This window comes from Mirounga angustirostris, unplaced genomic scaffold (assembly GCF_029215605.1).
Source record: "Mirounga angustirostris isolate CCGP_5_RB_7025 unplaced genomic scaffold, mMirAng1.0.hap1 SCAF_15, whole genome shotgun sequence".
NCBI lineage: Eukaryota > Metazoa > Chordata > Mammalia > Carnivora > Phocidae > Mirounga > Mirounga angustirostris.
The window spans coordinates 5,935,600-5,959,465 of record NW_026991723.1 but is presented as its reverse complement, the minus strand read 5'-3'; the positions used below and the strand labels follow the sequence as shown (position 1 = coordinate 5,959,465).

The 23,866-nt window shown below is 38.8% G+C and overlaps 1 protein-coding gene and 1 pseudogene across 6 annotated transcripts in view; both read left to right on the top strand.

Moving 5' to 3' along the window:
• Nucleotides 1-23,866, top strand: part of RIC1 (RIC1 homolog, RAB6A GEF complex partner 1) — a 166,632-nt gene that overhangs the window by 30,126 nt on the left and 112,640 nt on the right. For 4 of the 6 annotated variants that reach the window (XM_045882147.3, XM_045882148.3, XM_045882146.3 and 1 more), the window contains one exon: nt 12,731-12,838. The exons of 1 other annotated variant lie outside the window; for it this stretch is intronic. In XM_045882147.3, the coding sequence (XP_045738103.1) occupies nt 12,731-12,838 (108 nt within the window). Of the gene's footprint in view, nt 1-12,730; nt 12,839-22,257; nt 22,981-23,866 lie in introns of those variants that run through there. One more of the 6 variants, XM_064579046.1, reaches the window with a different exon arrangement.
• Nucleotides 1,238-7,739, top strand: LOC129046028 (glyceraldehyde-3-phosphate dehydrogenase-like; annotated as a pseudogene).

Below are 23,866 nucleotides of genomic sequence, written 5' to 3'. Positions count from 1 at the left end.
GCTTAAGTATTTTTGGAAAAAATACCAGAAAAAATATGTCCTTCTAAGCGTATCATGTGACAGAGCTCATGGTGTTCATATATGTTGTTATTGGTGATGTTTTACCTTGATCACTTGGTGTCTATGAGATTTCTGCACTGTAACTACTGTCTTTTGTAGTTAAAAAGTAACTTGGGGGAGATACTAGTTTTTTCCTGAAACTTTTGCTTTCTGATTGTAGCATCTATCACTGGATCTTGTCTGCAGCTGTTATTATGTGGTGTTTACTTAAGGATAATTCTCTATGTCCTTTTAACTTACACATTTAATAATTGGAATTCTAATGTAAGGAAGAGCTGTCTCTTTGCTTTCATTTATTCAATTATTTATATTCATATGGTTTCATAGATACTGATTTGAAAATGTTGGAGTGTGGAGCGAACAAAGAACTCTTGAGGCGTCTTCAGTGCAAAAAGGGTGGTTTTATTAAAGCATGGGCACACAGGACCTGTGGGCAGAAGGGGCTGTACTGGGGTTGTGAGGAGTGGCTGATTATATACTTTCAAGTTGGGAGGGGGTTAGGGATAGCGTAAGTTTCTAAGGAATTTGGAAGCAAGGTTTCTAGGACCTTGATAGGCTAGATGTTTGAGAAAGGTCATTTACTACTGTCTAGGAAAACCTTAGTCATGAGACCCTTCAGATGTATATCAGTGGGCCATATGCTTAGAGGATGATTGCTAACTTCTATCTTGGGGAGTATAGATAAAGGAAGTTTCCAAAGGAATTTTTATGTTAAAGGGGACTTACAGGATCCTGGAGGTTGGGCTCATGTTAAGCTAAAGTATTAACATTGAGGCAGTTGAGTTCCTAGAAGAAGGTCACTCTGCTTATCTCAAGGACTTGTCATTGGGCTGTAAGTTGTAAGGAAATTTTTTTCTTTTGCCTTTGTTCTTCACATCAATACTTGTGTGTTAAAATTCAATACAGTAATTATTTTGTTTGAATTTTTTTGCTTCCTTTAAAAAATTGGTTGTTTACTTAGTTGTAAAATTTTCTTTATATGGGGCGCCTGGGTGGTTCAGTTGGTTAAGAGGCTGATTTTGGCTCATGATCTCAGGGTCCTGGGATTGAGTCCTGAGTTGGGCTCCTTGCTCAGTGGGGAGCCTGCTTGAGGATTCTCTCTCTCCCTCTGCCCTTCTCCCAACACGTGTGTGTGTGTGTGTGTGTGTGTGTGTGTAAATAAAATAAATCTTTAAAAAACATTATGTTCTGGGTACAAGTCATTGATGCAGAAATGTAATTTGCAAATATTTTTTTCTAGTCTGTGGCATGTCTTTTTATTCCTTTTTAGCAATGTCTTTTGAAGAGAAACTAATTTTTGTTAAGGGCTTATTTTAATTTTTCTTTTGTGAATCATAATTTTTATGTCTTGTCTAAGAAATTTTTGCCTTAGCCCAAGGCCACAGAAGATTTTCTCCTATATTCCTGAACTTCAATGGATTAGGATTTACATAGGTCTGTAGTAACTTGTGAATTAATATTTGTATATGGTGTGAAGTATGGACTAGAGTTCTTTTTCTTCTTGGGTTATCTTACTGTTTCAGCACCATTTGTTGAAATGATCCTCCCTACATTGAATTGACTGCACCTTCCATTTGACTTCTCTATTTCTAGACTGTTTCATGATTCTCTTTCATTGATCTGTTTTGATGCTAATACCTACACTGTCTTGGTTATTATGACTTTATAATAGATCTTAAGTTCAGGTAGCATAAGTTCTCCAACTGTTCTTTTTACAAGTTGGTTTGCTATTCTAATTTCCCTTTCAGACTCAGGTTTCACTTTGATTGTTAAAATGAATTCCTTATAGTCTCTCCCCAATTACATTTCTTCTCTTTATTGTAAATACTGTCTAAGGAACTTTTGTTTTTGGTTTTGAAACAGTATAAAAACTTTATTGATAAGGATTCAGATTCTACACTACAACTTACTTTTAAGAAACTACCCCTTGTCAAGTTTTGGTGTAGTATCAAAGAATATTTACGATTTTTTAGAAAGTCCAACTATAAATCTGTATAAGACTGGATTTTCTTTGTATCCTTCAATTAAAATAACATGTCACAACAGACTGTAGAAGTAGGAGAATCCAGCCATAGTCTATTATACTAGACTTTAAAGAGCATGGTAAAATAGTTCCACTGCCTATCTTCTTGATTTAGAAATAAAATTATTAAAAATATTATTTATGTTAACATGCAAATTTTATTTGTGATACAAACACGTAACATGAGATCTTTAAAATTTTAAGTGTATAATACAATATCATTAGCCATGGGTACAACGTTGTACAGCAGATCTCTAGAACTTATCTTGCTTAACTGAAACTTTGTCATTGATTGGCAACGCCCCATTCTCCTCTCTCCCCAACTCCTGGCAACCACCATTTCACTCTTTGACATTATGAATTTAAGTATTTAAATAAGTGAAATCGGGTATTCTTTTATAGTTTCAAGTGGTACCTTTAAGTCTTTAATCCATTTGGAGTTGATTTTTGTATATCCTATTAGATAAAGGTCCACTTTTATTCTTTTGCATGTGGTTGTCCAATTTTTCCAGCACTATTTGTTAATGAGACTATACTTTTTCCATTGTGTATACTTAGAACCCTGTTGAAGATCAGTTGACCTGCTCTTGTGCATTTATTTCTGGGCTCTCTACTCAGTTTCATTGGCTTATGTCTGTCTTTATGCCATAACCATACTGTTTGAATTACTGTAGTTTTGTAGTATATTTAGAAATCAAGAAGTGTGATGCCTCTAGTTCTGTTCTTGCTCATGATTGACTTGGCTATTTGAAGTCTTTCTGGCTCCATATGAATTTAAGAATTTTTTTCTACTTCTGTAAAATGTACCATTGTGATTTTGATAGGGATTGCATTGAATTTGTAGATTGCTTTGGGTAGTACGGGACATTTTAACAACATTAAGTCTTCTAATTCATGAACATGGGGTGTCTTCCCATTTTTTAAAATTTCTTATATCAGTGTTTTGTAGTATTTAGTGTACAAGTCTTTCACCTCTGTAGTTCTTTAATCCTAAGATTTTATTACTTTTGGTGCTATTATAATAGGATTGTTTCCCTAAATCCCTTTTCAGATAGCTCATTGTTAAGTGTATAGAAATGCAGTTGATTTTTGTATGTTGATTTTGTATTCTAAAACTTGACCTAATTCCTTTATTATTAATTTCTTTAAAATGGAATCGTTAGTGTTTTCTTTACATAAGATCATATTGTTTGCAAACAGAGACAGTTTTTACTACTTCCTTTCTGACTTGGATGCTTTTTATTTCTTTCTCTTAACTAATTGCTCTGGCTAGAACTTCCATTATTATGTTGAATGGAGGTGGTGTTAGGCATCCTGGACTTGTTCTTGATCTTAGAGGAGAATCTTTCAATTTTTCACTGTCGGGTATGATTTAGCTGTAGGTCTTAAATGGCCTTTTTTTATGTTGAAGTACTTTCCTTTTATTTGTAGTTTAAAAGTTTTTCTTCTGAAAGGGTGTTGATTTTTGTCACATACTTTTTCATCTATTGAGATGATTATGTGTATTTTATCCTTTATTCTGATAACATGGTGTATTACATTAATTGATTTTTGTATGTTGACCCATACTTGCATCCCAAGAATATAAATGAAATTTGGTTGTGGTATGTGATTTTTTAAAATTATTTTTATGTGCTGTTGAATTCAGTTTTCTACTAATTCATTGAGATTTTTGCATCTGTATTCAGAGATAGTGACCTATGATTTTCTTTTCTAGTAGTACCTTTATCTGGATTCGTATCCGTGTACTGCAGGCCTCATAAAATGAGATTGAAAGTGTTTCTGCTGCTTCAGTATTTTGGTAGAGTTTGAGAAGGATTGGCATTAATTCTTCATTCAATGTTTGGTAGAATTTACCAGTGAAGCCATCTGGTCCTAGGCTTTTCTTTGTTGGGAGGTTTTTGATAACCTGCATAATTCAGTTTGCATACTAGCTATGAGTCTTTTCAGATTTTCTGTTTCTTCATGATTCAGTCTTGATAGGTTGTGTATTCTAGGAATTTTCCTATTTCTTCGGTGTTGTCCTGTTTGCTGGCATAGAGTTGTTTATAGTTATCTTTGTGATCTTTTGTGTTTTTGTGGTATCAGTTGTACTGTCTTCTTTTGTATTTCTTTATGTTGGTTTTGAGTGTTTTCTTTTTTCTTTTTAATTGTCTAGCTGAAATTTTGTCGATTTATCTTTTCAAAAAACTTTTTTTTTCTATTGTTTTACTATCCTTTGTTTCATTTACTTTTGCTCTTTACTGTTTTCATTCTTCCTTTCTGTTGATTTTGGACTTAGTTTGTTCTTTCTCTAGTTCCCTGAGGTTTTAAATTAGGTTGATTCTAAATCTTCAGTCTTAATGTAGACATTTATTGCTTATAAACTCCCTTCTTTACTGCTTTTGCTGTATCCCATTGTATTTTAGGCTTGTTTCAAGGTATTTTCTAATTTCCTTTTTGATTTCTTCTTTGACACATTTGTTGTTGTTCAAGGGTGTGTTTAATTTCCACAGATTTGTGAGCTAGCTTTCTTTCTCTTTACTTCTCTCTCTCTCTCTCTCTCTCCCTCCCTTCCCCTCCTCCCTCCCTCCCTCCCTTCTTTTTTCCTGTTGAATTTTAGTTTCATTCCATTGTGGTCAGAAAAGATAGTTGATGTGATTTCGTCTTAAATTTAAGACTTGTTTTGTGATCTAACATGTGATTTATCCTGATGAATGTTCCATGTGTGCTTAAGAAGAATGTGTATAGAGAAATTAAGGAGTTGATCCCATTTACAATTGCACCCAAAACCATAAGATACCTAGGAATAAATCTACCAAAGAGGCAAAGGATCTGTACTCAGAAAACTACAAAATACTCCTGAAAGAAATTGAGGAAGACACAAAGAAATGGAACAAGGTTCCATGCTCATGGATTGGAAGAAAAAATATTGTGAAAATGTCTATGTTACCTAGAGCAATCTGCACGTTTAGTGCAATCTCTATCAAAATACCATCAATTTTTTTCACAGAGCTGGAAAAAATAATCCTAAAATTTGTATGGAACCAGAAAAGACCCTGAATAGCCAGAGGAATGTTCACAAAGAAAAGCAAAGCCGGTGGCATCACAATTCCGGACTTCCAGCTCTATTACAAAGTTGTAATCAAGACAGTGTGGTACTGGCACAAAAACAGACACATAGATCAACGGAACAGAATAGAGAGCCCAGAAATGGACCCTCAACTCTATGGTCAACTTATCTTTGACAAAGCAGGAAAGAATGTCCAGTGGAAAAAAGACAGTCTCTTCAATAAATGGTGTTGGGAAAATTGGACAGCCACATGCAGAAGAATGAAACTGGACCATTTCCTTACACCACACACAAAAATAGACTCAAAATGGTTGAAAGACCTCAATGTGAAACAGGAATCCAGCAAAATCCTAAAGGAGAACAAAGGCAGCAACCTCTTCGACCTCGGCCACAGCAACTTCTTCCTAGAAACATCGCCAAAGGCCAGGGAAGCAAGGGCAAAAATGAACTATTGGGACTTCATCAAGAGAAAAAGCTTTTGCACAGCAAAGAAACAGTCAACAAAACCAAAGACAACCGACAAAATGGGAGAAGATACTTGCAAATGACATATCAGATAAAGGGCTAATATCGAAAATCTGTAAAGAACTTATCAAACTCAACACCCAAAAAACAAGTAATCCAATCAAGAGATGGGCAGAAGACATGAACAGACATTTTTCCAAAGAAGACATCCAAATGGCCAACAGACACATGTAAAAGTGCTCAACATCGCTTGGCATCAGGGAAATCCAAATCAAAACCTCAATGAGATGCCACCTCACACCAGTCAGAATGGCTAAAATTAACAAGTCAGGAAACGACAGATGTTGGCAAGGATGTGGAGAAAGGGGAACCCTCCTACACTGTTGTTGGGAAAGCAAGCTGGTGCAGCCACTCTGGAAAACAGTAGGGAGGTTCTTCAAAAGGTTGAAAATAGGGCTACCCTATGATCCAGCAATTGCACTACTGGGTATTTACCCCAAAGATACAAATGTGATCTGAAGGGGTACATGCACCCCGATGTTTATAGCAGCAATGTCCACAAAAGCCAAAGTATGGAAAGAGCCCAGATATCCATCAGCAGATGAATGGATAAAGAAAAGGTGGTATATAGGCTCTCTGCTCCTCCCCGTTCGACAGACAGCCGCATCTTCCGGTGCAGTGCCAGCTGCATCCCCGAGACACGATGGTGAAGGTCGGAGTGAACGGATTTGGCCGTATTGAGCACCTGGTCACCAGGGCTGCTTTTAACTCTGGCAAAGTGGATATTGTCGCCATCAATGACCCCTTCATTGATTTCAACTACATGGTCTACATGTTCCAGTATGATTCCACCCATGGCAAATTCCACAGCACAGTCAAGGCTGAGAACGGGAAGCTTGTCATCAATGGAAAGTCCATCTCCATCTTCCAGGAGCGAGATCCTGCCAACATCAAATGGGGGTGATGCTGGTGCTGAGTATGTTGTGGAGTCCACTGGGGTCTTCACCACCATGGAGAAGGCTGGGGCTCACTTGAAGGGTGGAGTCAAGAGGGTAATCATCTCTGCTCCCTCTTCCAATGCCCCCATGTTCGTGATGGATGTGAATCGTGAGAAGTATGACAACTCACTCAAGATTGTCAGCAGTGCCTCCTGCACTGCCAACTGCTTGGCTCCTCTGGCCAAGGTCATCCATGACAACTTTGGCATCGTGGAGGGATCCATGACCACCGTCCATGCCATCACTGCCACCCAGAAGACCGTGGACGGCCCCTCTGGGAAGCTGTGGTGCGATGGCCAAGGGGCTGCCCAGAACATCATCCCTGCTTCCACTGGTGCTGCCAAGGCTGTGGGTAAGGTCATCCCTGAGCTGAACGGGAAGCTCACTGGCATGGCCTTTTGTGTCCCCACCCCCAACGTGTCCGTTGTGGATCTGACCTGCCACCTGGAGAAAGCTGCCAAATACGACGACATCAAGAAGGAAGGTGGTGAAGCAGGCATCAGAAGGCCTCCTCAAGGGCATCCTGGGGTACGCTGAGGACCAGGTTGTCTCCTGCGACTTTAACAGTGACACCCACTCCACTTCCGATGTCGGGGCTGGCATTGCTCTCAATGACCACTTTGTCAAGCTCATTTCCTGGTATGACAATGAATTTGCCTATAGCAACCGGGTGGTGGACCTTATGGTCCACATGGCCTCCAAGGAGTAAGAACCCCCTGGATCACCAGCCCCAGCAAGAGGAAGAGGAAGAGAGAGGCCCTCAACTGCTGGGGAGTCCCTGCCCCAACTTATCCCCCCAAACACTGAGAATCTCCCGACCTCCACCGTTTCCATCCCAGACCCCCTGAAGAAGGGGAGGGGCTTGGGGAGCCCTACTTTGTCATGTACCATCAATAAAGTATACTGTACCCAGCCAAAAAAAAAAGAGTGGAATATTATGCAGCCATCAAATAAACAAGCTTGCCATTTGCAATGATGTGGATGGAACTAGAGGGTATTATGCTAAGCGAAATAAGTCAATCAGAGAAAGACAAGTATCATATAATCTCACTGGTATGAGGAATTTGAGAAACAAGACACAGGATCATAGGGGAAGGGGGGAAAAATGAAACAAGATGAAACTGGAGAGGGAGACAAACCATAAGAGACTTTTAATCTTAAGAAACTAAGGGTTGCTGGAGTGGTGGGGGGTGGGCGGGATGGGACGGGCTGAGTGATGGACACAGAGGAGGATACGTGCTATGGTTTTCGCTGTGAATTGTGTAAGACTGATGAATCACAGACCTGTACCTTCTGAAACAAATAATACATTATATGTTAAAAAAAAAAAAAAGGTAGTAGGAAGGGGAAAATGAAGGGAGGGGGAATCGGAGGGGAAGTAAACCATGAGAGACTATGGACTCTGAGAAACAAAGTGAGGGTTTTAGAGGGGAGGGGGTTGGGGGAACGGGTTAGCCTGGTGATGGGTATTAAAGAGGGCACGTATTGCATGGAGCATTGGGTGTTATACGCAAACAACGAATCATGGAACAGTACATCAAAAACTAATGTATGGTGACAAACGTAACATAATAAAATAAAATTTAAAAAAAAGTTCTGTATATATGTGTTAGCTTCACTTGATCTGTAGTGTTGTTCAAGTCTTCAATTTCTTCATAGATTTTGTCTCCATGTTCTATCTGTTACTGGAAGTGGGATATTAAAATGCCCTACTATTGTATTGCTGTTTACTTCTTTATTCGGTTCTGCACATATTTGCTTTATTTATTTAGATGTTCTGATGTTACGCATAATATACTACTGTGTCTATATATTTATAATTGTTAGGTCTTCCTGGTGGATTTACCCTTTTATTATTATGTAATGTCTTTTTCCTTTTTACACTTTTTGACTTAAAGTCACTTTTGTCTGATAAAACCTTCTCTGCTCTCCTTTGGTTACTGTTTGCATGGAGTATCTTTTTCATCCTGTCACTTTCAGCCTATGTATGTTCTTAAATCTAATGTGATTTTTGGTAAGCAAGTCTAGTGGTGATGAACTCCCTCAGCTTTTGTTTGTTTAGGAAAGACTATCTTTCCTTCATTTTTGAAGGACACTATTACTGGATATAGTATTCTTAGTTGGCAGCTTTTTTTCGTTCAGCTCTTCATCCCGCATCCTTCTGGGCTGCAAGGTTTCTGCTGAGAAACCCACTTTTAGTCTTACGGGGGTTCCTTTGTACATGACAAGTTGCCTTTTCCTTGTGCTTTCAAAATTCTCACTGCTTTCACTTTTGACAGTTTGATCCTAATTGTTCTCAGTGTGTATTTCTTGAGTTTCTCTTCTTTAGGTTTCTTAGGGCTTCCTGGATCTGTATGTCCATTTCCTCCTCAGATTTGGGAATTTTTCAGACATTATTTTTTGAATAAGCTTTCAGGTCATTTTTCTTTCTCTTTTTCTGTTATGCATATATTGGTTTGCTTTTTGGTGTCCCATAAGTTCCTTAAGCTTTCTGTATTCTTTTTTTTCTTATTGGTCTTGTGATTGAATAATTTCCAGTAACCTTTTTTAGAGTTTGCTGATCCTTTCTTCTGGCTTAATCTAGTCTTCTGTTGAACCTCTCTATTGAATTTTTTATTTCAGTTATATTTTTCAGCTTTATGATTTCTTTTTGGTACTATTGTATATTTTCTCTTTGTTGAAATTCCCACTTTGCTCCTCCATTGTTCTTCCAATCTCAGTGAACATTTTTACGATGGTTATTTTGAATTATCTTTCTGGTAAGTTGTATATCTGTGGTTCATTTGGGTCTGTTTCTGGAGCTTTGTCTTCTTTCCTTTGTTTGGAACACACTGATCTGTTTCTTCATTTTCCTTGACTCTCTTGGTGTCTGTGTTTAGACAGAATAGTTACCAGTTCCACTCTTCATGGACTGGTCTCATGTATTAGAAGATGACCCCCCCCCCAATCAGTCTGGCCAGAGATTCTGGTGACCTCTCAAATCTTCATGCTAGTCCAGCACACTTCTTTTGTGTTTGTGTGTGTGTGTGTGGCTGACAAGTGTTTAGGGTATGCTGAATCCCCTTGTGCACTGTAACAAATGAACTGAAGCCATTCCTGAGGTGTCCTTCAGAAAAGTTGGATGGTCCTATGCTCCATCCAACCCTTTTTCTTCCTACGGAGATGGTGAAAGCTGTTTCCCGCCCCCGCGCCCCCCCCCATTCGTTAGCTCTGTGCTGAATCAGGGAGGGGCTGTGGCAACTGCTAGCCCAAACTCTGTTTCTGCTCTCACAACCTCCCTTACGGCTAGATTATGCCAGGTCTTATCAGTGCCTCATGGAAAGCAAGACAGACCCTCTTCCCTCTCTTTGGACAGCCCCCAGAAAAGTTGTGGCATTGGACTTGTGGGCTCTTCTTCCCAAGAAGAAGATGGAGGTGGAGGGTTTAATTCTGTGTTGGTGGTGGGGCTTCTGGCATATCACCCTGGCAGCTTTGATGAGTCTGATTTTGTGTTCATCCAGCCTTCAGGTGCCTTTCTGTTATTAGTTTCTAGATTTCTCACCAAAGGGAATTTTTCTGTGAAGTGTTCCTGAATTTATGTATTTTTTGGGGGGAGGAGAGTCCAGAGTTTCCTGCTGTCCCATCTTGCCAATGTCACTCCTGCCAAGAAACTGATTTTTAATCTTTAATTGATATTTGAAGTACAAACAACTGATTTCTAGCAATTCTAATGTATTCGGAATATTGCTAGCTTCTTAGAAACTTTTGTATTTTGCTTTTAGAGATTAAAAAAAGGTTTAAGGGAACACTTAAAACCTGTGTAACACTTTCCAAATGCTAATGTAAAAGAAGTTAGCCATAAAAACTGTATTCCAGTTGGTAAATTTGTCTACTATAGGAATATACTTAGCAGTTGCAAACTAGTCTGTGCATACAGTAGAGTTGAACAAAAAGCTGAATTAATTATATGAAATGATAACAAAAAAAATGACAAGGGAGAAAGGCTAGAAGAAACCACATTGTGCTTGATTATCCTCCAGTGTTTCTGTATGAAAATATATACATATGTATATATAGAAAGAAATAGAGGTAATGTGGTCATATATGGTTTAGTATAAGTTTGTATCCTACTGTGTTTGCTGAGAGGACCTAGAAGCAGTGACACCCCACTACTAATATGCATCTTGTTTTCCAGATCTTGTTTTTTATTTTATTTTAATTTTTTAAAAAGATTTTATTTATTTGACAGTGAGAGAGTGCAGAAGCAGGGGGAACAGCAGGCAGAAGGAGAAGCAGGCTCCCTGCTGAGCAGGGAGCCCAGTGCAGGACTCAATCCTAGGCTCCTGGGGTCCTGACCTGAGCCAAAGGCAGATGCTTAACCAACTGAGCCACCCAGGTCCCCTAAGATCTTTTTTAAATACCATTCTCTAATAAAAATGGACCAGGGTCCCTGGAAAAATGGCTGCTTCTAGGACAATGGCAGGGAAAGCACAAGATGACCCTTTAGAACTTATACTACAGAAAGTGGATGTCCAGTTGTTTCAGCACCATTTGATGAAAACACCATGTGTTCTCCATTGTATTACCTTTGCTCTTTTGTTGAAGGTCACTCGACTATATGCGTCTATTTCTGGTGCTATTTGGTCTGTTGATCTGTTTTCTGTTCTTTGGCCAATACCACATTGTCTTCATTACTGTATCTTTATGGTTAGTCTTGAAGTAGCATCAAGTTCTTCAACTTAGTTCTTCTTCAATATTGAGTTGGCCATTCTGGGTCTTTTGCTTCTCCATATAAACTTTAGAGTCAGCCTGTTGATAACTCTGAAAAAACTTGCTGTGATTTTGATTTGGATTGTGTTGAATGTGTAGTTGAAGTTGTAAGAACTAACATCTTGACAATATTGGATCTTCCCATTCATGAACTTGGAATATTCCCTCCACTTACTTAGTTCATTTTAAATTTTGTACATCAAAGTTTTGTAGTTTTCTATGTTTCTTGTACATATTCTATTAGATTTAAGCCTAAATATTTTTTGGGTTGCTAATAGAAATGCTGTTGTGTTGTTAATTTTGAATTTGCTTGTTCATTGCTGTTATATAAAAAGGCAATTGATTTTTATATGAATATTGCATTCTGTAACCTTACTAATCATTGTTATTACCATGTTAGTTTGTTGGTGGTTCCTTTGAATATCTATATAGGCAATTGTGTTACATATAAACAAAGTTGTACTTTTTTTTCTTCCCAATCTGTTATCTTTTATTTCCTTTTCTTAGTACATTAGCAAGGACTTCCAGTGTGATTTTGAAAAGGAGTGATGAGAGGGCATGTCTTTACCTTGTTCCTGAGTTTAGCAGGAAAGCTTCTAGTTTCTTACCAGTGAGTATGATGTTAGTTATAGGTTCTCTGTAGGTATTCTTTGTCAGATCGAAGAAGTTCCCCTTATTCTTAGTTTACCGAGAGTTTTTATCATAAATGGGTACTGCATTTTGTCAAGTTCTTTTTCTGCATCTATTGGTGTGATCATGTGGTTTTTTCTTCTTTAGCCTGTTGATGTGTAATGGATTACATTAATTGGTTTTGCATGTTGATCCAGCATTGCATACCTGGAATAAATTCCACTTGGTTGTAGCGTATAATTCTTTTTAAACATTGTTGGATTAGATTTGCTAATATTTTGTTGAGAATTTTTACAGCTATGTTTATGAGAGAGATTGGTCTGCTGTTTTATATTCTTGTAATGTTTTTGTCTGGTTTTGACCAATGCTGACCTCAGAAAGAGTTAAGAGGTAATCTCTGCTTTTGTTTTCTGGAATAGATTGTAGAGAGGTTGTATAATTTCTTCCTAAATATTTGATAGAATTCACTAGTGAACCCATTTGGGCCTGTTTCTGTTTTTGAGTTGAACACTTAGAGATGCTAATGTAGTATCATTTTATTTACTTAAATAGATATAGTCCTTTTCAGATCATCTTTCCTTTTGGTCCTTTTTAGTTGATTTGTTTGGGCTAATTAGGGCTGATAGCTTATATTGTTACCTTTTATACACATTTAGAATTTTTAGATTTTCAGAGTACTCAATGATAAATTATCTTGTTTGTTTTGTATATATCTTTATGGGATACTAATAAAATAAACCTCTTTCCTTCCAGCCTAGTGTATTAATTGTAACCTACAAGGAACCTGAAAAATCATCTTCTCAGTTTGGATCCTACAAACAAGCTGAATGGAGGCCAGATAGTACCATGATAGCTGTGTCAGTAAGTAGAATTTTCAGTTTTAATAGTATTTTCATATGAAATCATTACATTGCATTAAAATTTGATTCTTTTAGATGACTTCATTTCAGGCTTTCCCACCCTTAGCATTTATCTTCTGCGATAGGAATTGCTGTACCGATTCTTCTATTGGTACTCTTAACTACATCTTTTTGTGATTCTTCTGTTTCTTCCTTTCCCTAATACAGTGCCTGTATCCTTTTCTCTTTATTCTTCTCACTTTCCTGTTTTGTCCTTGAAGTCTAATTCAAAATTGTAAAGCTTTCATCTCTATTCACATGGGGTACTTACGTTTTAAGACCTGCCTTCCATCCTTAAGGATGTCTCACAAAAATGATAGCATTTATGTTTTTATGTCATGTTAAATTTTCATATCCATTTGGATCTGTTTCTGCATTTATCCTCTGTTCCATTAATGTGCTTAGATCTGGTCAATTTTACCTTTTCAGTCTGTGTTTTGTCACTGTCATTTTTTGGACTGACATTATCACCTAATTTGAATAGCAATCATATATGGTTAACATTTATTGAGCACCTCCTATGTAAGTAAGTACTATATAATCACTACACGTGGAAAATGTCATTTAAATTTTAAATTGACACTTTGAAGTCCATACTGTTATCTTTCATAGTAGATGAAGTTATATGGTAGAGCTGAGGAAGTGAGTTTGATCCAAAATTATACAGATGGTGTATACTGGAAAGAGATTAAATTAGGTACTTTTCCATTTACTGTAAAGGCATAACTTGTAGTGTGCTTTGCTTTATTGTGCTTTGCAGTTACTGCATATTTTACAAATTGAAGGTTTGGTAATTTTGGTAATTCTCACAATATTTCAGACTTTTTCATTATTATATTTGTTATAGTGATTTGTGATCAGTGATCTATGATGTTACTATTTAAATTCTTTTAGGGTGCCACAAACAGTGCCCATATGAGATAGCAAGCTTAATCCATAAATGTTGGGTGTGTTCTGACTGTTCTACTGACCCACTCTTTGCCTGTCTTTCTCCTTCTCTGTGGGTTTCCCAATTTCCTGAGAAACAACTATATTGAAATTAGGCCAATTAATAATCCTATGGTAGTCTCTAAGTGTTCAACTGAAAGGAGAAGCCGCACGCCTCTCACTTTCCATCAAAAGCTAGACATGATTAAAGCTCAGTGAGGAAGGCATGTGGAAAGCTAAGGCCTCTTGTGCCAGTTAGCCAAGTTGTGAATGCGAAGGAAAAGCTCCTGAAGGAAATTAAAAGGGCCACCTCAGTGAACACTTGAATGATAGGAAAGTGAAACAGCTTTATTGCTGATGTGGAGAACGTTTGGTGGATGAAAGGTCAAGCCAGCTATGACATTCCCTTCAGCCAAAGCCTAACCCAGAGCGAGGCCCTGGCTCTCTTCACTTCCGTGAAGGCGGAGAGAGGGGAGGAAGCTGCAGAAGCAAAGTCTGAAGCTAGCAGAGATCGGTTCCTGAGGTTTAAGGAAGGAAGCCGTGTCCGGGGCGTAAAAGTGCAAGGCAAAGCAGGAGGTGCCGATGGAGGAGCTGCGCCAAGTGATCCAGAAGATGGAGCTGAGGTCATTACCGAAGGCGGCTCCACTGATGCACAGATTTTCAGTGTGGATGCAAGAGCCTCCCACAGGAAGAAGATGCCATCTAGGACTTTCCGGGCTAGAGAGGAGAAGTCAGTGCCTGTCTTCCGAGCTTCCAAGGACAGGCTGATCGTCTTGTCGGGGCCAATGCAGTTGGTGACTTTTAACTTGTAGCAGGTACTTCTTTATCATTTCTCAAATCCTCAGGCCCTTAGGAGTTATGGTAAATCTCTTCTGCCTGTGCTCTGTAAGTGGAACAGCAGAGCCTGGAGGGCAGCACATCTGTTTCCAGCATGGTTTACTGAATGTTTTAAGCCCACTGTTGAGACCCGCTAAGGAAGGAAAAAAAAAAAGATTGCTTTCACACTATCATCACTTATTTTTTTAAAATTTTAAAAAGTTTTTTTATTGTTATGTTAATCCCCATACATTACATCATTAGTTTTAGATGTAGTGTTCCATGATTCATTGTTTGTGCATAACACCCAGTGCTCCATGCAGAGAGTGCCCTCCTCAATACCCATCACTAGGTTAACCCATCCTCCACCCCCCTCCCCTCTAGAATCCTCATTTTGTTTTTCAGAGTCCATTGTCTCTCATGGTTCGTCTACCCCTCTGATTACCCCCCCTTCATTCTTCCCCTCCTGCTATCTTCTTCTTTTTTTTTCTTAACATATATTGCATTATTTGTTTCAGAGGTACAGATGAGATTCAACAGTCTTGCACAATTCACAGCGCTTACCAGAGCACATACCTTCCCCAGTGTCTATCACCCAGCCACCCCATCCCTCCCACCCCACCCCCCACTCCAGCAACCCTCAGTTTGTTTCCTGAGATTAAGAATTCCTCATATCAGTGAGGTCATATGATACATGTCTTTCTCTGTTTGACTTACTTCGCTCAGCATAATACCCTCCAGTTCCATCCACGTCGATGCAAATGGCAAGATCTCATTCCTTTTGATGGCTGCATAATATTCCATTGTATATATTTACCACATCTTCTTTATCCATTCATCTGTCGATGGACATCTTGGCTCTTTCCACAGTTTGGCTCTTGTGGACATTGCTGCTATAAACATCGGGGTGCACGTACCCTTTTGCATCGCTACTTTTGTATCTTTGGGGTAAATACCCAGTAGTGCAATTGCTGGATCATATGGTAGCTCTATTTTTCAACTTTTTGAAGAACCTCCCTACTGTTTTCCAGAGTGGCGGCACCAGCTTGCTTTCCCAACAACAGTGTAGGAGGGTTCCCCTTTCTCCACATCCTTGCCAACATCTGTCGTTTCCTGACTTGTTAATTTTAGCCATTCTGACTGGTGTGAGGTGGCATCTCATTGAGGTTTTGATTTGGATTTCCCTGATGCCGAGTGATATTGAGCACTCTTGCATGTGTCTGTTGGCCATTTGGATGTCTTCTTTGGAAAAATGTCTGTTCATGTCTTCTGCCCATTTCTTGATTGGATTCTTTGTTCTTTGGGTGTTGAGTTTGATAAGTTCTTTATAGAATTTGGATACTAGCCCTTTATCTGATATGTCATTTGCAAATATCTTCTCCCATTCTGTCGGTTGTCTTTTGGTTTTGTTGACTGTTTCCTTTGCTTTGCAAAAGCTTTTTCTCTTGATGAAGTCCCAATAGTTCATTTTTGCCCTTGCTTCCCTTGCCTTTGGCGATGTTTCTAGGAAGAAGTTGCTGCGGCTGAGGTCGAAGAGGTTGCTGCCTGTGTTCTCCTTTAGGATTTTGATGGACTCCTGTCTCACATGTGGTCTTTCAACCATTTTGAGTCTATTTTTGTGTGTGGTGTAAGGAAATGGTCCAGTTTCATTCTTCTGCATGTGGCTATCCAATTTTCCCAACACCATTTATTGAAGAGACTGTCTTTTTTCCATTGGACATTCTTTCCTGCTTTGTCAAAGATTAGTTGACCATAGAGTTGAGGGTCCATTTCTGGGCTCTCTGTTCTGTTCCATTGATCTATTGTCTGTTTTTTTGCCAGTACCATGCTGTCTTGATGATGACAGCTTTGTAATAGAGCTGGAAGTCTGGAATTGTGATGCCGCCAGCTTTGCTTTTCTTTTTCAACATTCCTCTGGCTATTCAGGGTCTTTTCTGGTTCCATACAAATTTTAGGATGATTTGTTCCATGTCTTTGAAAAAAGTGGATGGTATTTTGATGGGGATTGCATTGAATGTGTGGATTGCTCTAGGTAGCATTGACATCTTCACAATATTTCTTCTTCCAATCCATGAGCATGGAACGTTTTTCCATTTCTTTGTGTCTTCCTCAATTTCTTTCATGAGTATTTTATAGTTTTCTGAGTACAGATCCTTTGCCTCTTTGGTTAGATTTATTCCTAGGTATCTTATGGTTTTGGGTGCAATTGTAAATGGGATCAACTCCTTAATTTCTCTTTCTTCTGTCTTGTTGTTGGTATATAGGAATGCCACTGACTTCTGTGCATTGATTTTATATGCTGCCACTTCACTGAATTCCTGTATGAGTTCTAGCAGTTTTGGGGTGGAGTCTTTGGGGTTTTCCACATAAAGTATCATATCATCTGCAAAGAGTGAGAGTTTGACTTCTTCTTTGCCGATTTGGATACCTTTGATTTCTTTTTGTTGTCTGATTGCTGTGGCTAGGACTTCTAATACTATGTTGAATAGCAGTGGTGATAGTGGACATCCCTGCCGTGTTCCTGACCTTAGGGGGAAAGTTCTCAGTTTTTCCCCATTGAGAATGATATTCACTGTAGGTTTTTCATAGATGGCTTTTATGATAGTGAGGTATGTACCCTCTATGCCTGTACTCTGAAGAGTTTTGATCCAGAAAGGATGCTGTACTTTGTCAAATGCTTTTTCTGTATCTATTGAGAGGATCATACGATTCTTGTTCTTTCTTTTATTAATGTATTGTATCACATTGATTGATTTGTGGATGTTGAACCAACCTTGCAGCCCAGGGATAAATCCCACTTGGTTGTGGTGAATAATCCTTTTAATGTACTGTTGGATCCTATTGGCTAGTATTTTGGTGAGAATTTTTGCATCCATGTTCATCAGGGATATTGGTCTGTAGTTCTCCTTTTAGATGGGGTCTTTGGTTTTGGGATCAAGGTAATGGTGGCCTCATAAAATGAGTTTGGAAGTTTTCCTTCCATTTCTATTTTTTGGAACAGTTTCAGAAGAATAGGTATTAATTCTTCTTGAAATGTTTGGTAGAATTCCCCTGGGAAGCCATCTGGCCCTGGGCTTTTGTTTTTTTGGGAGATTTTTGATGACTGCTTCAATTTCCTTGGTTATAGGTCTGTTGAGGTTTTCTATTTCTTCCTGGTTCAGTTTTGGTAGTTGATACATCTCTAGGAATGCATCCATTTCTTCCAGGTTATCTAATTTGCTGGCATAGAGTTGCTCATAATATGTTCTTATAATTGTTTGTATTTCTTTGGTGTTGGTTGTGATCTCTCCTCTTTCATTCATGATTTTGTTGGTTTGGATCATTTCTCTTTTCTTTTTGATAAGTCTGGCCAGGGGTTTATCAGTCTTGTTAATTCTTTCAAAGAACCAGCTCCTAGTTTTGTTGATCTGTTCTACTGTTCTTTTAGTTTCTATTTCATTGATTTCTGCTCTGGTCTTTATTATTTCTCTTCTGCTGGGTTTAGGCTTTATTTGCTGTTCTCTCTCCAGCTCCTTTAGGTGTAGGGTTAGGTTGTGTACTTGAGACCTTTTTTGTTTCTTGAGAAAGGCTTGTATTGCTATATACTTTCCTCTTAGGACCGCCTTTGCTGCATCCCAAAGATTTTGAATAGTTGTGTTTTCATTTTCATTGGTTTCCATGAATTTTTTTAATTCTTCTTTAATTTCCTGGTTGACCCATTCATTCTTTAGTAGGATGCTCTTTAGCCTCCATGTATTTGAGTTCTTTCTGACTTTCCTCTTGTGATTGAGTTCTAGTTTCAAAGCATTGTGGTCTGAAAATAGGCAGGGAATGATCCCAATCTTTTGGTGCCGGTTGAGACCTGATTTATGACCTAGGATGTGATCTATTCTGGAGAATGTTCCATGGGCACTAGAGAAGAATGTGTATTCCGTTGCTTTGGGATGGAATGTTCTGAATATGTCTGTGAAGTCCATTTGGTCCAGTGTGTCATTTAAAGTCTTTATTTCCTTGTTGATCTTTTGCTTAGACGATCTGTCCATTTCAGGGAGGGGGGTGTTAAAGCCCCCCACTATTATTGTATTGTTGTCAATGTGTTTCTTTGCTTTTGTTATTAATTGCCTTATATAATTCGCTGCTCCCATGTTAGGGGCATAGATATTTACAACTGTTAGATCTTCTTGTTGGATAGACCCTTTTAGTAGGATATAGTGTCCTTCCTCATCTCTTATTACAGTCTTTGGTTTAAAATCTGTCTGATATAAGGATTACCACCCCAGCTTTCTTTTGGTGTCCGTTAGCATGGTAAATGGTGTTCCACCCCTTCACTTTCAATCTGGGGGTGTCTTTGGGTCTAAAATGAGTCTCTTGCAGACAGCATATCGATGGGTCTTGTTTTTTTATCCAGTCTGATAGCCTGTGTCTTTTGATTGGGGCATTTAGCCCATTTACATTCAGGGTAACCATTGAAAGATAGGAATTTAGTGCCATTGTATTGCCTGTAAGGTGACTGTTACTGTATATTGTCTGTGTTCCTTTCTGGTCTATGTTGCTTCTAGGCTCTCTCTTTGCTTAGAGGACCCCTTTCAAGATTTCTTGTAGGGCTGGTTTCGTGTTTGTAAATTCCTTTAGTTTTTGTTTGTCCTGGAAGCTTTTTATCTCTCCTTCTATTTTCAATGACAGCCTAGCTGGATAGAGTATTCTTGGCTGCATATTTTTCTCATTTAGTGCTCTGAATATATCCTGCCAGTCCTTTCTGGCCTGCCAGGTCTCTGTGGATACGTCTGTTGCCAATCTAATGTTTCTACCCTTGTAGGTTACGTATCTCTTCTTCCGAGCTGCTTTCAGGATTTTCTCTTTGTCTATGAGACTTGTAAGTTTTACTATTAGATGTTGGGGTGTTGACCTATTTTTATTGATTTTGAGAGGGGTTCTCTGTGCCTCCTGGATTTTGATGCCTGTTTCCTTCCCCAAATTAGGGAAGTTCTCTGCTATAATTTGCTCCATTATACCTTCTGCCCCTCTCTTTCTTCTTCTTCTGGGATCCCAATTATTCTAATGTTGTTTCGTCTTATGATATCACTTATCTCTCGAATTCTGCCCTCGTATTCCAGTAGTTGTTTATCTCTCTTTTTCTCAGCTTCTTTATTTTCCATCATTTGGTCTTCTATATCACTGATTCTCTCTTCTGCCTCATTTATCCTAGCAGCGCCCCCATATTTGATTGCACCTCATTAATAGCCTTTTTGATTTCGACCTGGTTAGATTTTAGTTCTTTGACTTCTCAGAAAGGGTTTCTCTAATAACTTCCGTGCTTTTTTCAAGCCCAGCTAGTATCTTTAAAGTGATGATTCTGAACTCTAGATCTGACATTGTACTAATGTCCGTATTGAGTAGGTCCCTGGCAGTCGGTACTACCTCTTGTTCTTTTTGTTGAAGTGATTTTTTCCATCTTGTCATTTTGTCCAGAGGAGAATAGATTAATGAGAGAACAAAATGCTAAAAGGGTAACAACGTTCCCAGAAAATATATTCTAAACAAATCAAAAGACCTGAAGCAGTGGGAAAAGAAAGGGAAAGAGAGAAAAAAGGAAAAGAAAAAGATAAAGATATAAACAAACAAAAACAGAACAAAACAAGAAAAAAACAGAATGTCATCAAATATGATCAGGCTGGTATATAGATCAGTGCCACACTCTAGATTTTGGGTGTATTTTGGTCTGTTAAAAGAAAGTGCCTCCCAAAATTTTAAAGAAAGAAAAATATATATGTACAAAAATAAGGGTTGATATGATGAAGGGATGGAATATGAATGTAAAGATGGAAATTATAAAAAATTTTATAAAAGCAATTGATAAGAATTTGTTTGAAAAAAGAAGAGGATTTAAAAAAAAAAGAAAAAAAGGGGAGAATATGATCAGGCAGGGAAGTAGAAAAAAACATACAGTAGAGATTTAGGGTATATCTTGATCTGTTAGAAGAAACTATCTCAAAATTTTAAAGAGAGAATAACATATATATATATATGCCTAAAATACGTGTAACTACTATGAAGGTATAGAATATGACTGTAAAAATGAAAAATAAAAATAAAAAATAAAAATTTTTTTAAAAGAGGGATTTATAAGATGTTGGTTGAAAATGGGAAAAAGAAAAATTCAAAAAAAAAAACAAAACCAGTTAAAAAAAAATTAACTTTGAAAGACTACAGAATCATGGTAAAAAAGCCATGAATTCTCTGTGCAGTATTCCCCTAGCGCTGGAGTTCTGCCCTTTTCATTGATTGGTAAACTTGGTCTTGACTGGCTGTTCCCCTTGATCATCTGGGGGAGGGTCCTGTTGCCGTGGTTCCCAAATGTCTTTGCAGGAGGCGGAATTGCCCCGCCCTTGCCTGGTCCAGCTAAGTAATCTGCTCGGGTTTGCTCTCCGGGGCTTTTGTTCCCTCCGAGCTTTCCGTCCAGCTTTGGAGGCGGAGAGTGAAAATGGCGGCCTCCCAATCTCCGCCCTGGAGGAGCCGAGAACTCGGGGCCCTGCTCCTCAGTGCGCCCCTAGAGAAAAGCAGTCAGTCACTCCCGTCTCCCTGGTCTCCAGCCGCACTCCATGCTTCCCCGGCCTTTGACCGAGTGTTTCAGTCTCTGGCGCTTGACCCAGTGTGGAGTCTCCAAACCCAGCAGATCCCTGCAGTGCGATCCCATGCTTCTCCTCCCGGGGAGGAAGGGGAGTGTCCCCAGATCTGCCCCTTGTTGGGTCCCTGCTGGAGGAGCAGTGGCCCGACTGTGCCGTGGATTACTGTTTATGGCAACCGCTAGCTGAGAGCCCGCGCCTCCGCTCGGTCTCTGCAGCCGGCTTCCCTGCTCTGATCCCTGGGAGCTCTGCCGCACTCAGGCACCCCTGGTCTTCCTGTGACCCCGAGGGTCCTAAGACCACACTGTCCCGCGATGGTTCCAGAGCTGACTTCTAAAAGTTCCGATTTTATGCCCCGTGGCTCTTATCACTTGCCAGAAGCGGCTGACGGAGGCCCCTCCCCCGCCATCTATCTTCCCGAATATCGCCTCAGATTCACTTCTCTGCACGTCCTACCTTCCAGAAAGTGGTCGCTTTTCTGTTCAGAGAGTTGTTGCTCTTCTTTTCTTCGATCTCCTGTTGAGTTCGTAGGTGTTAAGAATGGTTTGATCCCTATCCAGATGAATTCCTGAGACCAGAAGAAATCCAGGTCTCCTACTCCTCCGCCATCTTGCTCCGCCCCCCACTATCATCACTTATTGACTATGCACCTGATCGTGGCACAGGAGTTCTGATGGAGTCGGACAGTGAGATTTATGTTGTTTTCATGTCTGCGAACACAACATCCATTCTGCAGCCCATGGATCAAGGAGTCATTTCAACTTGCAAGTCTTTTTAAAATTTTTAAATTAATTGTATTTATTTTTTATTGGAGTATAACTTACAGTGTTATACTGGTTTCAGGTATTTAGGGGTACAGTAGAATGACCAAAAGGTTCTATACATGACTCAGTGCTTATCACGTTAAGTGTGCTCTTGATTCCCTTTATCTCTTTCACCCATCCCTCCCACCCACCTCCCCTCTGGCAATCACCAGTTGGTTCTCTGTATTTAAGAGTCTTTGTCTCTTTTTTCTCTGTTTTATTTCTTATTCAAGTCTTCTTATTTAAGAAGTACATTTCATAGGACTCTACTTGCGGTACATAGTGATTCCTCTGATGGATCTGGGCAAAGTCGTTTGAAAACCTTCTGGGAAGGATTCACCATCCTAGATGCCATGAAGAACATTCATGATTCGTGGGGAGAGATCAACATATCAACGTTGTTAGGAATTTGGAAGAAGTAGATTCCAGTCTTCATGGATGACTTTGAGGGGTTCAAGACTTCAGAGGAAGAGGTCACTGCAGAAGTGGTGGAAATAGCAAGAGAACCAGAATTAGAAGTGGAGTCTGAAGATGGGACAGAACTGCTGCCATCTGAGGATACAGCTTGAACGGATGAAGAGTTGCTGCTGAGGAATGAGCAAACAAAGTGGTTTCTTGAGGTGGGATCTACCCTGGTGAAGGTGCTGTGAAGACTGTTGAAATGACAACAAAGGATTTAGAATATTGCATCGGCTTAGTTGATAGAGCAGCAACTGGGTTTGAGAGGATTGACTCCAATTTTGAAAGTTCTGTCAGTAAAAGCTATCAAACAGTATTGCAGGCTGCAGAGAAAGTTTCATGAAAGGAAGAGTCAGTTGATGCACCGAACTTCATTGTTGTTTTAAGAAGTGGCCGCAGCCGTCCTGACGTTCAGCAACCACTACCAGCAAAAAGATTTCGAGTTGCAGAAAGCTCAGATGATAGCATTTGGTAGCAATCAAGTGTTTTTTAATAAGGTATGTACATTGTATTTTTGAACATAATGCTATTGCATACCTTAAAAAACTGCAGTATAGTGTAAATATAACTTTTATATGCATTGGAAGGCCTGACTTTTTTATTGTGAAATTCACTTTCCGGAGATGTTCTAGAACTGAAGCTGCACCATCTCAGAGTTATGCGTGTATTCTTAGCTTGTACATTAACTTACCTCTGTGCTTTCTGTCCTTTTTTTTAGTCTATACTATGTAATGCTGTCCAGGTTAATCATTGGAAAATGGTCCACATTATAAAAATATTTAGTTCCTCACTTCTGCAGACTACCAACTACCTACCAAATCTACACTCCTGCTTTTTTTTTTGTGAGGGTAATGAATTAAGAATAGTTCAGGATATTTAAATTATTAAGAAAAAGTCAAAGAGAAATATTTTGACATATAAAAATTATGAATTTTATTTTTTAGCTTATTTTTAATTTGGAGAGTAATTAACATACAGTGTCATTATTTTCAGGTGTCAAAAATTATTCAGCAATTCTGTACATTTCTCAGTGCTCATCAGGATAAGTGAACTCTTAATCCCCTTTATATATTTCACCCATCCTCCCCACACACCTCTTCTGTGGCAATCACCAGTTTGTTCTCTGTATTTTAGAGTCTGTTATTTTTTTCTTTTTTTCTTTGTTCATTTGTTTTGTTTCTTAAATTCTACATATGGGTGAAAACATTTTATGTATGTTTTTCTAACTTATTTCACTTAGCATTATACTCTCTAGCTCCATCCATGTTGTTGTTAATGGCAAGATTTCAGTCATTTTTATGGCTAAGTAATATTCCATTGCATATATATGTGCACCACTTCTTTATCCTTTCATCTAGGGATGGATAATTGGGTTGTTTCCAT